This window comes from Melospiza georgiana, chromosome 6 (assembly GCF_028018845.1).
Source record: "Melospiza georgiana isolate bMelGeo1 chromosome 6, bMelGeo1.pri, whole genome shotgun sequence".
Lineage (NCBI taxonomy): Eukaryota > Metazoa > Chordata > Aves > Passeriformes > Passerellidae > Melospiza > Melospiza georgiana.
The window spans coordinates 13,698,875-13,712,784 of NC_080435.1; the positions used below are offsets into that span (position 1 = coordinate 13,698,875).

The 13,910-nt window shown below is 42.1% G+C and overlaps 1 protein-coding gene across 2 annotated transcripts in view; it reads left to right on the forward strand.

The window, feature by feature from the left end:
- The window catches only part of TSPAN4 (tetraspanin 4), a 420,715-nt gene that overhangs the window by 385,958 nt on the left and 20,847 nt on the right, over window positions 1-13,910 (forward strand). For both annotated transcript variants that reach the window (XM_058026126.1, XM_058026124.1), the window contains one exon: window positions 13,766-13,867. In XM_058026126.1, coding sequence (XP_057882109.1) covers window positions 13,766-13,867 — 102 coding nt within the window. The remainder of the gene's footprint in view (window positions 1-13,765; window positions 13,868-13,910) is intronic.

Below are 13,910 nucleotides of genomic sequence, written 5' to 3' on the forward strand. Positions count from 1 at the left end.
GATAGGGAAAAAAAAACAACAACCAGAAAAAGCCAGGCATATCATAAGAAGGAAATGGTCTTTAGTAATTTTTTAAGTGCATTTTGATGCTCAGGTGACAGCACTGTATGTCCAGTACTTGTTATTTTGTGATATTCTGAACGAGTATAAATAGTCTACATAGCAACAGCATCTGTTAAATAGTCCTATCATCAGCCCATGGGGCTGTGCCAGAGCCTCACCAGAGCTGGGAAGCTGCCAGCCTTCACTGGATGAAATCATGCAAGATAACAATGGCAGCGAGGCAGAATGACAAATACAATGCTTTCTTCTTACTGGGCTGGGGGGAGGGGACTTGCCTTTTGCTTTTTAATATTTTAAAACTTTTAGCATAAACAACAAGCCCTCAACATCTTATAAAAAAATCTTTTTTTAGTAAAAGCCAAAATTCTCAACTACAGTTGCTGGATTCAGTATCTGGAGTATTTTACCAACTCCCATGCCAGCATTATGGGATTTCTCAAAGTTCCCCAAAAGCTGGTAGCATTGGTAAAAGTAAAAGGTTGCTCCTTTGGATTCAGTGACTTGTGCAGACTAACCCCAGCCTGCAATTTTTCAATTTTTTTTTTCATGCTGCTAGGTTAATTTGGGGGGTTTGTGAGTTTTTGTTTGGTTTGGGTTGGGTTTTTGGGGGTTTTTTTTGGGTTTTTTTTTTTTTTTTTTGTTACTTACAGGTTTTTCAAAAAAGCATTCTCTGACTCTTTACTATTTAATATTTAGGTTCTGCTGTTTGTCATCCTGAACCAAGCAGGCTGCTTTGCACTCCCCTGACAGAAGGAAGAAAATGTGTTAAAGGAAAATGATCAGTGATGAATAAACAGCAGAACTGCTCTCAGACAGATTTTTGTTTTTGCTAAAACTGCCTTTTCCAGTATTTATATGCCTGACTTTATGAGCATTAATTGGGTATGGTCTGGGAAGGGTCCTGGTGATCCCACACACTGCCAAGCCAGTGCTGCAAATTCTCAGGGAAGTAGCTGGCGGGGCAGGTAAAGGACAAAGGACAGGTAAGAGACAGAGTGTTCCTGTGAAATTAAAAGAGCCAAAAGAACTCAGTTGTTTGGACTACAAAATAATCATAGGATATTCATTGCTGAAAGTTAAATTGAAGGCACCTTTTGCTCTTTATCTTGGAGTCCTGACTGTATGTGAGAGGGACTAAAATGTGCTTGCTTGTACCAGGGGAGTTAAGGCAACACATCTTGGAGCTGCTGACCTGTGACTCCTGAGGCTTGGCCTGTCCCTGCAGGGTCCCTGTCCCCCACAGTCCTGGGGGCTGTGCAGGCTCCCACTGTAACCAGGGAAGGCACACCAAAGCAGCCCCTAAGACAAATGCCATGGGTGTGCTGCAGGGCACATGAGCCTGCTGCAGATGGTGGCTCTGGAGCAGCTGGCCTCTCTGTGTTGGATGACATGGCTCCCAGAGGACAGTCAGGGCTGACATGGACAAGGGAGATGTGGATTTGGCAGATGGAGAGCTCATTGAGAGAACTCAGGCTGTGACTGAGGAGAATTTGTGCCCCAGATCACAAGTGCCAGTTTAAAAGGAACAGTGCCTGAGTCCCAGGATGGGGTGCACTGGAGAGACTGAGATGTTTGCTGTCAGCTGTTCTTTCAGGATGGATTTGAAACAAAGGTCAAACTGCAGGGCACAGGTGACATAGTCTGGCATGAATAATCCAGTCCCTATCCATGGAAAACTTGTGGCCTGCTGGGAAGATTTGTAAATTTTAAGACCAGATGAGACAGTTACAGTCTCCTATGGTCCATAATGCTTCAATCAGTATTCTTGTCATCAAACTAATTACACCTGAATTGTAATTTTAAAAAATTCTTGAGTCTTAGTTTAAAGGCATCATTGACTGCATCTCATTGCTCAATGATTTGTTCCAAGGATTTATTTTTGCTTCATGGATAAAATTGTGCCTTGTGTCTATCTTGTATTTGTCTGTCTAAAAAGCTCTAACCACTAACTCTCATTATTTCATTTTGTGGTAGAGTTAAGTGCTGTCTGCTGTTGAGAGCTGCTGCTCCATGTGGGTACCTGAAGATTGCAATTACACTGCTTTTTGACCTTGTCACTCTATTAGTTCTTCCAAGAATGTTAGTCATGTGAAGGAAAGCACACTTCTCAGGGATGGCTTTTTATTGTGGGTCTTCTCTGGAATCCTTTCAGATATTCAGTAGATTTTTGAAAAAATGGGTATCAGTTCTGCAGTGTGGAGGTAATGACAATAACCTGCCCTTGTGCAGGTGGGGTTGAATAAACCCATGACTGTTGCCTCTGTGAGCTGGGAGTATTGCCCTCAGAGCATGTCCATCTCCATTCCTCAGTCCTTGCACAGGTTTCCTGCTTTCCAGAATATAGTTTCCAGTCTTATAGTGTGACCTCACATGTATTTTTCTTGGATGTCTTTTCTGGTATTTGTCTGGATAAGCCCTGAGGCTCTGTAACCAAGCAGGACAAGTGAGATCAGCAGATTCTTTAATGCATGGCAAGTTTTGGAGTTTTGGGTGGTATCTGCAAAATTTCATTAGCTGTGATTTTTACGCTTCCTTCCATAGCATCGGAAAAATACCAAATAACTTTGTATCAAAAACCCACTAAAAGCCCCTCTGACAGAATCCTCTGTTTTTAACAATGGGGGGTTTTTTTGTAAATTTTACTTTTTAAAATACATTCAATGTGGCTGCAGTGACTTCTTTTTTCCTCTTGTGCCCTCATAACTCTTGACACTGATAGAAAATTTCAGTCAAATTTGAGCTCTTCAGAGGTGTCAAAACTACTAAATTTAGGTAGGTAGAAAGACCCAAATGAATGCCCTATGGAAAAAAATGTCTTGGAGCTATTGCAGGCAGTGTTAATGACAGAGAATCCAAGGGGGATGAGAGGGAACAGACAATTTCCGCTTTTAAGGAGAGACTTGGGATTAATGCTTCTCTTTTGCAAAAAGTCAGTCTCTCAATTAGGAAAGAGGGGCTCATTTTGAAAGGTAGAAGCATGAACAATAAATTCAAAATAAGCCAGAAGGAGCTGGGGAGCATCCTCACAGGTGTTCTTGGGACTGTTGTCACATGTGGCAGATTCAATCTTACACTTTGGTTTCTGCTCATCTCCAAGGGATAACTCACCCCCCTGACAGAGGCTGATCCTGAACAAAGCAGACCATCATGGACAGTGGCTCAGTCTGCCTGGTTTGCTTTGAGCACCTCGGTGCCATTCCTGGAAGGGGCTCTGGCACATGGCAGAAACTCATTTGAGGTCCTAAGCTCAACCACTGCCTTTTGAAAACACAGCACCTTTGGTGCCACTTAGCAGGGTGGCTGCTGCTCCTTTGGCAAAAGCCACTTTTTCTGTGCAAAAACAGCACATGCAGTTCTGTTCTGCGTGGAACATCCAGTCTCTCACTTAGTGAAGGCACTGTCACTTATGTCTGCTTAGCATACAGGGTATCAACCATATTTCCTTCTCCATTCAACTCATGTGACTTCCAGTGAGAAATGTGGCTTTGTTCTGACAGTATTGGAAGAAGGGAGTGTTGGAAACCTGCATTTGGTGCCATATAATTGTGGCTGGCAGTTTGTTTATTTGCTTGTTTTCTGTTATTATGGAAAGCAATCTCCATGTAGTTTATTCATTTGCAGTGACTGAGTCCCAAATCATTCAATTCACGATTAAATCTGCTTTCAGTGAAGTGCATTGAAGAGCTGCAATTGTTGATTTCATTAAAACAAGGGAGGCATTTAATAACAGTTATTCACTTCTGTTGCTTTGGTTATTTACCAGCTTTCCAAGACATCTTGTTTACCAGTTTATGACATCATCACTGAAAAGCTTACCTGGGATTAGACCCAGTAATTCCAGTTGCTGAAGGTCAGAACACCTTGGTGTCAGGGTTGTGGGTTTGGAGAGGGAATGGTTTTCAAGCTTTTGTGCACCCTCACAGAAACAGGGGTCTGAGCCACTGGAGACACCATGTGAGGATGCCAGGTTGCATAAAAGTGAGCAACTCCATTGTCAGCAAGATTCCTGCCAGCTGAGCTGGCATTTAGCAGATCCTTTGTTCTTCCAAGTACACATCCATGTTTTTTCAAGGAAGAAAAGATAGGTAAGGGGGTCATCACCTTCTCTGCTCCTTGGCCAGGCAACTCTGCTGGTTTTGTTGAGTTTCTGCTAGGTAGCCAACTGTTTCTCCTGTTTTTCCTGGATTTTGGATTTGTGCTGCCCTCTCTCTCAAGGAGTGCATTCTGCACTTTTCCTATTTCCAGGCTGAGCAGAGACCATGCTGGAACAGGAATGAAGCCCACTAGAGTGTGCTTGACTTTGCCTGGTGCTCTGTTCCCTCCAAGGATGATGGTAGTTCTCCTCACAGCATTATTTATTTAAAGTAAGTTAATTTCAGAGAAAGCTTATCTTAAGAATAATAAAGCAGGCTGTGTGCAAACCTCACTTTCCCCTAAGGATTAACATTCCCTGGATCTAGGAAGACACGGCTTTCAATCTGTTTCCACAGAATCACTCTTTTCAGACAAGTTTCTCCAGGCAGAGTAGCAGATTTTAACCCTTCAGTGGGTTTGGTTTGGTTTTTAAATGGGTCTTTTAGTTCCAGCTCAGAGAAAGATGGTTTATCAGTAGACGTTTGATTTCCTTGTTGGAAGGAATTGGGAAAATTTCTACCCCTGAGGAAATTAGCCAGCCCTGTCCCCCAGCAGCTTTGCAGCTTGCCCAGTTGTTACTGGTGCCAGTGGAGCTGAGGTCTGTGCTCAGCAGAGCAGCTCTGACACCAAGAGGTGGCAATGCCCATTCCTGTGAATAACCTGAGGAGCTTAGAGCCTTCCCCATGGCCCCAGCAAGGCTCAGGTGACACCAGAGGCCCATTACACAAAGGGTGTAATTGTTTTGATGTTTGCAGAGTTGTTTTTACCTTACAGCAGTGGACAAATCTGTATTTTGGCTTGTATTTTTCTACCAAAGTCATAAATGTATGAGGAAATTAAGTTAACTGGATAAATGGATCTGCAGATAGCCCACATTTACACAGTGTGGGGGCCTCATTCATCTTCTCTTACCACAGTGGGAACACAGGGCATTATTTGCCTTAGTTATCCCTCCTCCTCTGTTATTTTAGTAGTGCTCTATCTTATTTGAACGTGCTCTCATTCACCTTTAAGCTAAGTAAATGACTATGGTAAATAATTGAAACCAAGTTTGATCCCATGGGACAGCTGCAGCAAATGGCTCAGTGGGCAAATGGCCAAGTTCTTCATCTCTGTGAGCAAAGTGCTGCCTTCCCTTTTCCAGCCCACAGCTCTGCAAAGGATTATGTGTCCAATGTCACTGGTCCTGGTACCTAATCACACGGGGGTCATTCATTCCTACAAGGGAAGGGCTTTGTGTCCCTGCTTTCTCTTGCCCTGCAGTCCTGAAGCCTTTGTGGCAGCTAATTGGGTCTAAGGCTCTATTGACATGTGTGTGCATCCCTAGGTGGGTGGGGGGATGTGTGTGCTCTTTTTTGGGTCTGCATAGTTGGAGATAACAGGCTGTTAGCACTTGAAACACAAATGCAACCCACCTTTCATGTCTCTTGGCAAACAAAGGCTCAACTGCATGTATTATGTTAATTAGCATCCTTCCCATTTTGCTTATCTGAGGTGATACTGATGACTGTTGAGGATAAATGAAAGTGATTATCTATTTTAAAATTTTAAAAGGAAACCGAATACAGATAACCTGGGCATATGCTCAACATAGGTTTTGAAAAGAGTATTTCTTTTTTCTGCTGGCTTGGATTCAGTGTGCATGGAATTTCAGTACATGAGCATAGTTCAGAGGACTCTTTACACCCTGGCACAGGTGTGCTCCTGAGGCCACTAGAGATCAAGCAAAAATTACCATTTTCTGGGACAGGAGGGAAAGGAGTGAATCAGGCCCATGTGTGGGGAAAGACGATTGAAGTGAGTAGCAGGGGTGGCACAGGAGCCAGAGGAGGGCTTTGAGGGTAGTTGGGAGATCTGTGGAACACGAGACTGATATGTGATGGCAGGGGAGGCTTGCAGAGAGGAACACTTGGTGGGAAATGTAACTGGAGAAAGGGAACAGAAGCTCTTTTGTGTCAGTCAGCTTTGGAGCAAGTATATGAAGAAAACCTGCTGCAAGGGGAGTTTCATTGTGGAAGAGAAATGGCACAGTTAGACCACAATGACTCACAGCTTTGCCAGTGTCACTGCTGTTGAGGATGGGTTTTCCCAACCAGAAATAATAATAATAACAATAATTAATAATCTGAAGAAGAGCCTATTTCTATGTAAACAAAAGTTTCCTTCTACAGAATCAGCAGCAAATGTATCCTGAATACTCTGTAATTAGGTATGTCACAAAAGCCATGCACTTCAGTGTTCACTCACCTGAAATTCCTCCAACACACTGGTGAGGCTTTTGTCACCAAAATCCATAATTGTTAAGAAGAATTGACTTAATAACATGGTAGTTACTTTGCAATGTCAGGCTTTTGAGTAAGCAACTGATTTGATTTACCTGCTTAGTTTCACCCAGCCCTTTCCCCATGTCTGCTGCAGCATTCCAACTCCTTTAAAACAAGAAGCAGCAAGCCAAGAATTCATATTTAAACCTTCCACCCCTAGTTTCACTAAAAATAAAGAAGATTGAGGGGTTTTTTAAGGATGTCTTGGACTATCTCATTGGGCAGTACCTGTGCCATACTGACAGACAGCTGAAATAAGGTGTTAGCTCTGCTACTGGCTTCATTCTCTAAATGAGCCAAGAAACTGCACAGCTGCAGCTTAACATTTTGAGCTTGTTATGATGTGCTTTATTTAAACAAACCTGAGGACCTGACTCACAAGTAATTCAGCTGTTGCTGGGCCTAAGAACAGGTTACATGCTGTGGCCTCTGGCTACAGAGCAGTGTATTTCCCCTTACACCAGCAGTAATAGGAAGCTAAACAATGATAAAATGCCTGTCTCTCCCTTGGACCTTAAAAGGCATCATTTGGACAAAATCTGGTGCAGTTTGCTAGAAACATTTGAATCTGCTCTTGCATAAAAGATTTTGAGTTGCAGACTCTAGTGACTTGCCATCCTTGTGATCTCCTGTTTAAAACAGAGGAACTAAAGCTGCTGTGGCATTCATTGGCATTTCAATAGTACGGAAAGTACAGGGATGTTTCAGTGGCTCCTTTCCTGTGGCCTCAGCTGGTTGCTGCTGCCTGCACTCAAACAGCAGCAGGAGACAGTGGCTGAAACTGCAATTAATTATATGCACAAACCATGGCCCGGGAAACACTGGTTTGAAAAACCCAAGTTCTTTGACTCCATTATTTTCTTATTAAACACCATTGCAACTTCTTGGTTCTTGCCAGAGCACATAGAGGGAGACTCTTTCTCTTATAGTTTCACCAATTGCCTGCTCCAGGCCAGTGCAAGATGTGCTTTACCTTCCTTTTGCTTCCTAATGAAGCTTTACCTCTAAGTGCTGGGAAGGTTCCTCCCTCTCTCTCTCTCTTTCAGGTTAGAAAATCCATTCATTGTCTCAGATTCTGTACAAGTGCTTCATCTTCCACATTGTGTTTGATACTCAAATGCCTACTGCAAATTATTTATTGTATTATTAATTTTATGGTATGACTAGAGTCAGGTAATTCCTGTTTTACAAATAGCTGAAACAAGAGAAGCAGTGGCTTTTCAAGACTCTGTAGAGAGCCTGTGGCACAGCTGAAAGGTCTTTGCTCAGCTGACCTAAGCCAGTAGGTTTCAGAAACATTCATTCTTTCTGCTCCCAGACCATTTCCTTTGATCTTCTGTTCCTGTATTCTTTACTCTTCTGAAGTTACACAGCCAGTGCCAGTGCATCTCCCTTGATATCAAACACTGCTGGAGAAATAAGTATTTCAACTAAATTATTGAAGTTTAGAAGATCTGTAAGGTGATGCTTGATGTTGGCTTTTGCAGTCAAGTTAGGAGAAGAGAATTCACTAGCTAGTGGGTTTCTGTGTTAAAAGAAGCAATTACAAAAAAAAAAAAAAAAAAAAAAAAAAAAAAAAACAACCCACAAAACAAAAAACCTAAACATTAAGTCCTGAAGTTTTTTCACATTTGGGGAAAAAACGAGGAAGGGAATCCCAGAGCGCTGAGCGAAGTGTTCTGGAGATGTGCAACATTGATGATACTGGCAAGAAATTAGCATATTGTTCCTTAACTGCCAAATATCACCAAAAATCATGCAGTAGCTCTTATTTACTAAAATCTTACAAGATTTCTATTTCTAGGCAGATGGTGTAAGGAAGACTTCAGTGGTGAGGCTTTTATGGCTCTCAGCTTCTTATAGGCAGGCTTGGGGACATCTCATTTAAAACAAGCCTTAACTGTTGGTACAATCAATCTCATCTCTTCTTAGCAGGCAAAGGCTTCCACAAATGACCTTATAGATTAGTAACTTTCTGTTTACATTCGATTTCCCACTGCCTGCTATTTGTAGAGAATGATTATCAAGGCATTAAATTAAAAGTTTTGCCCGGTGGGAAACTATTGGATATTTTGTCATTTCCTTAAAGCCTCTCCTGTTCTGCTGGAGAGGCACAGAGGTAGGGGAAGCAATCACCAGAAAGGTCAAGAATATTTGCTTACCTATATTGGAGCACTGCTGAGAGACTTTCTCCAGTTTAGGGGACTTTTTGGGGAGAAGTTTTGTTCACATTGTGGTAGGAAGGCATTGAGGCTTGAAATTAAAAGTCTCCAGTTGCCTGCAGGTTACAAAGCTGGCATCCTCTGGCCTTTTCCTAAAGGCTATGCCCAATCTAAGTGACATCTCATGCTTTCAACAAGTTCAAAAGGAGTTAATAAGGATCCCCCCATAGCCTTCTTTTGACCTTTATTCCAGGGAAGATTCCAGTAAAGCCACCTTCTCTCTCAGTGTGCTGGGACAAGGGAAGGACTCTGCCTTCAGTATTGCTGGAGCTTCAGTTTGATCAAAGTTGTGCCTCATCTTAGCTGTAAATACTGATAATACCCCTGTTCTTCACAGACACAACTCTGTTGTTTGCCCAAGATGTTTTGCTCAAAGCACTTCCTGCTGCTTATCAGAGGCAGAATTACAGGACTGAGCTTCTCGAGGGAACAGTATTTGTCTTCTGTTTCATACCTTAACAATAAGTACATAAACTCCAAAGCCTTTCATTTAGACAGAGTGAGAGGTCCCTACAGCCCCCCATCTGTAAAGCAGAGATGGAATTAATTATGAACCTGGTTGTTTGCAGTGAAGAATGTTCATGTAGTGCTTCCAGCATGTCTGTGCTAAGCAGGAGTTTGTTGTCACTGTTGTTACATAGTTTTTATCTCATCCTCAATTATTCTTAGCTTGTCTTATTCAAGGAGACAAGGTGGAGTCTGACAGCCCCAGGTCCTTTTGAAGTGTGCTGGCTTCTCCAGCTGGGCTTGTCAGCCAGCCAGCCACACTTCTGCTCAGAGGCTCTGGGTTTCTGAGGCAATGAGGGAACAAAGCTGACAGTAAAAGCAGCCTTATGTGTGCACTGCTACAGCTTAAGTAGCTGCCTCAAGGGATTGCAGATTAAGAAGGAAACACTTTAATTTGGCCTGAATTTATATGCAGGCTGGAGTAAGATTTTTTTTAGGCAATGTTTTGTCCCAGCTGTAGTTCAGGTGAGGCTCAGAGAGATCCCTGCCCTTTCTCTCTAGCTGCATCCAGCTTCCAGCCACTTTTCCTGACCTCTGTGGCAGGTTCTCTCCAGTCCTGTCACATCTCTTGTAGCTTTCCTTTCTGCAGTTCAAATACTGAGTTTCTTTCATTGCCTGAAACTCTCTGCACATGACTTGTGCACCTTAGATCAGTATATATTTTTGAGAAAGTCTTTTTAATAGGACAGTGAGAGATTTAAGAGCCCTATTAGGGCCTAATGGAAATCAGTGAGGAAATATTTCTTCTTTTCAGTAGGAACAGGATCTTAGCTTAAGTAAAGTGCAACAATATGCATGCTCTGCTCTAAGAAGGGCTTCTCTTGAAGGCATGGATTGTAGTGGATCACCACACTGGGACACATTTAACCTACCAGAAACACCACTGGAACCTGATGGGGCTGAGAAGCAAGGGCAAGGCTCCAGTGTGTCTGTGAACCCAGGGCTCACAGGAATTTGCATGGATGGCATGCCAGCTTCAAGCTTTCAACTCTCATCTGTTGACCAATGAATCCCAAGGAGGAAAAGAATTTTTCTGTTCTTCACTAACAGATTGATAAAAGGTTCTTGCTACCAAATCTTTAAGAAACTCTTTAGTCTAAAGACGTGGTATTCCACATGCACTTCATTTGGAGCAACAGTTTGTCTGCAGAGTTTTTGTTATTCTTCTTTGTGCTTCTTCCCTAGAGCTGCAATTTGTGAAGGGCCTGGCTTGTGTATGGAAGAATGCAGCAGATTCAAATTGCAGAATATTAAATATAATACTTCAGTCCAGGTTTGAGATAGACATTTTGCCTGGCTGAGGACTGGTAGCTCAGAGACAAACAAGGGAAGCTGACAGATTGGTGAATATTGGGTAGGATCATTTGTCAGAAGATGTGATGAATCACTGTGGCGCAGCATTTCATTTTCAGAAAGATCATTTTCTGAAAAAATTAAATTAAAGGCAGAAGAGACAGCTGGGGGTGTTTTGGGAGTTTTTATTTATATCAAAGTTACAATTAGAATAAAGGCATATTGAAAAGTTCCTGTTATTCTAAAAATATTTTGAGGAAGGAAAAGAATTGAAGTTAGAAGGAAACAGGAGGACCTGGAAGAGCACTTGCCAGCTGTGCCCCACAAATCGACTTTGGGTTTTACTTACCTCTCTCTAGTCAAAGCCAGTAGGAATTGTATGTCTAGAGCTTTAAGCAGTGCTTCAACTGGGGGAAAAATACCCATCTTATAACCTTGCACACAGGTTATTTGAGCCAGAGGTCAATGTGCTTTTAATAGGACTGCACGTAGAGACTGAGCTGCTCTCAGTGGGAACGAGAGCAGCCCTCCTGTTCAATTTCATCTGGGCTCTCAGGAAGTCCAAGGCTACATCACACTGATTAATTCATGCAAGGTAACACATTAATAACAAATGGAAACAGGGGAGACACAGAGGGTGGGGGGGCTTCCTGCTGCTGCTTCAGCTGCAGACACAAGTGCCAGGAGGCCAAGGGCTGATCCCTGTTCCCCCTTTCTCCTGGAGCCCCGTCGTCACCCACAAACTCAGTCATTCTGTACAAGGTTATTCCTAGGGTTTGATCAACACCTTTCTGACCCTAGTGTAAGCAAACAGAAGAGTGTGAGTGCCTCAAGGAGTAGCTGTGTGTGTCTGACAAAGAGATCTTAAATCAGCTGCTCTTCAGAGAGCAGCATACTGTTGTGTGTGCAGCACACTTAATTAGAAGGTCAGATGGAAACTTTAGTAAAACAGAGCTATGTAAAGTCCTACCTTTACCATCACTCAAATCAATCTAAGTTCTCACTGTGTATATATGTGTAAAACTGGTATTTCCAGATGCCTTCCCTATCAGTGGACATGAAATAAAAAGGTAAAGCAATCTGGCAGTTCCATGTTCCACAACATGTGTTTGCCTCTTTCAAAGTCGTAGCCTGCACAGAGATGAGACGGAGATAAGGAAATGAGACACATGCGTGGTGTGAGATTCCAAAAATCATTACATCATCTTCCAAGCAAGATTCAAGCAGGCACTTTATCTTTAAAACAACAAATAATGGTGAGTCATACCATGTGCAGGACTTGATGTTGAGGCTTTGTGAAATAGCACTAGGAGAACTGGTCACATAATACCTGTTTTCTTGACCAATGCTCTGCTGGTTACTCAGTTTCTGAAATACGGAAATCTGATGCCAGCTGTGTTCCCAGTATAAAGGCCTTGCACTCTTTGTGCAGCAAAAGTGGTTAATTTTATGGGGAAGCCTCAGCAAGTCGCTTGCTAGTAGGCTTCTCCAGGTAGAAGGAAGATCAGGAATGCTTGGTGACACAATCTCTTCAGACCATGTTAAAGCACACATGGACTAACAAAACTTTGCTCTTGATCTTCTGTGAATGTTAAGTTAATAAATTATCATGATCCATCTCAAATAGGATGTCAAGATTGCAAAGGAAAACTTGATTAAGGAAGTGCAAACTTTGCATTTTGCATCCTTTTAACGTGGCATTTACCCTTCAAATAAGAATTACTGATATGAACCCAAGGCTGGTGTGTAGCTTTCTCACTCTACATGCCAGATATTCTCAGGTGAGATAATATTTAAAATAAACCTTTCTCTTTCATCTTCAAGGTAACAGATTGCCTTGCTGGATTTCTGTCCTCATCTGCCCTTAGTTACCCTGTTCCTCTTCACCTCTGTCAGTTTCTGAATAAGAATTAGTTTTCCAACAATTAATTTACCTCACTGCCTCTGTAGGACATTAACTAAATTTCCAGGCCTCTCTGAGACTGGCATCACAACCCTGCCCTTCCATCCTAATTGATGGCACTGCTGGAGATCACAGCAGGTCCAGTTGAGACACAGGGAGCTGAGGGTAAGTGCAGAGCTGAAACACAATTCAATCTAATTCTTAAATGAAGGCTAGGAATCCCCAGCACACATAAGTTTATCGTTTATTGCCTGTAATTTTCTCAACTAATTCCAAATTTAATGACAGCTTTCAGCTTTGGTGTTCTCTTCTAATTAACGTACCAGTGACTGTGTATAATCTCTGTGTAAAGCCAAAAGCAGCTTACATGATAATTACAGAGGGATCACAGCACCTACTGTTTAAGGAAGGCATCCATGAGAAAGGCCTTGCATGATAGTTAAGGTGCTGAGATTAAGTTGTAATTAATCTTAACTTGTGCTGTTTCTTGTACTGCCTCGAAGCTTTTTTATTACTGGCTCAACATGATGCTGGTAAACTTTAGGGAAGGAAACAAAAGAACTGGACAGATCAAGCACAATCTTTTGCACATACAGCAGAGGCTTCCAGGACATGGTGAGCTTTGAGGTCAGAGTATTTTTGTAGTCATACTGTTGAGTAACTTTATGTTTTTCCCTTAATAATTATGATGTAGTGGGTTGAAAATTCCTCTTTAACATTGTGCAAGATACTTTGCATCCACTTTTTTTGCAGCTGCAGTCAGGAAGCTATTCTGACTGCACAAATCAGAAGTGAAGCCTAAGTGTATGGGAGAAGCAGAATACCTTTGCTGCCTCTGTTAACTTAAAATTAGCATTGGTTACATCATTTTAGACAGTCCTTCCCATTGGAATGACAAGTTCCAGAGGGGCAATCACTAGGGAATGCACCGTGTCTGTCTGTTTTCCACTGTGGAGGAGTACACATTAATGCACTTGGTCCCAATTAATATACTAAACTAAAAGGAAACACTGGGTGTACATGAATGATTTCATAGATAGGCTTATTTGCAAAAATGAGTGGTTAAACTGCATCCAGTCTCCTTGTAGTACTTTGGTAGTTATGTGAGAAGGGAAAAGATGTAGTAAAGGTTTCTGTGATAGGAAACAGGAACATAAGCTCAGAAGAGGAACTCTTCATGTTATTTACAAAATGTTGGTTAAACTTTTATTCATTTCAGTACAGGACCATTGTCCAACAGCACTATGCTCCATGCTCTTTGATTTGAAAGGTGATAGTCAGCAAATTTTGAGTTCTGTGTCTTTTGTTGTTGGTTTTAGATTGACAAGTATGCTCAGCGGGATCTGAAGAAAGGACTTCACTTGTATGGGACAGATGGAAATATTGGCCTCACTAATGCATGGAGCATCATCCAAACAGATGTAAGTCTGAGCTCTCTCTTTTACCTCTTCCTCTTTACCTTCT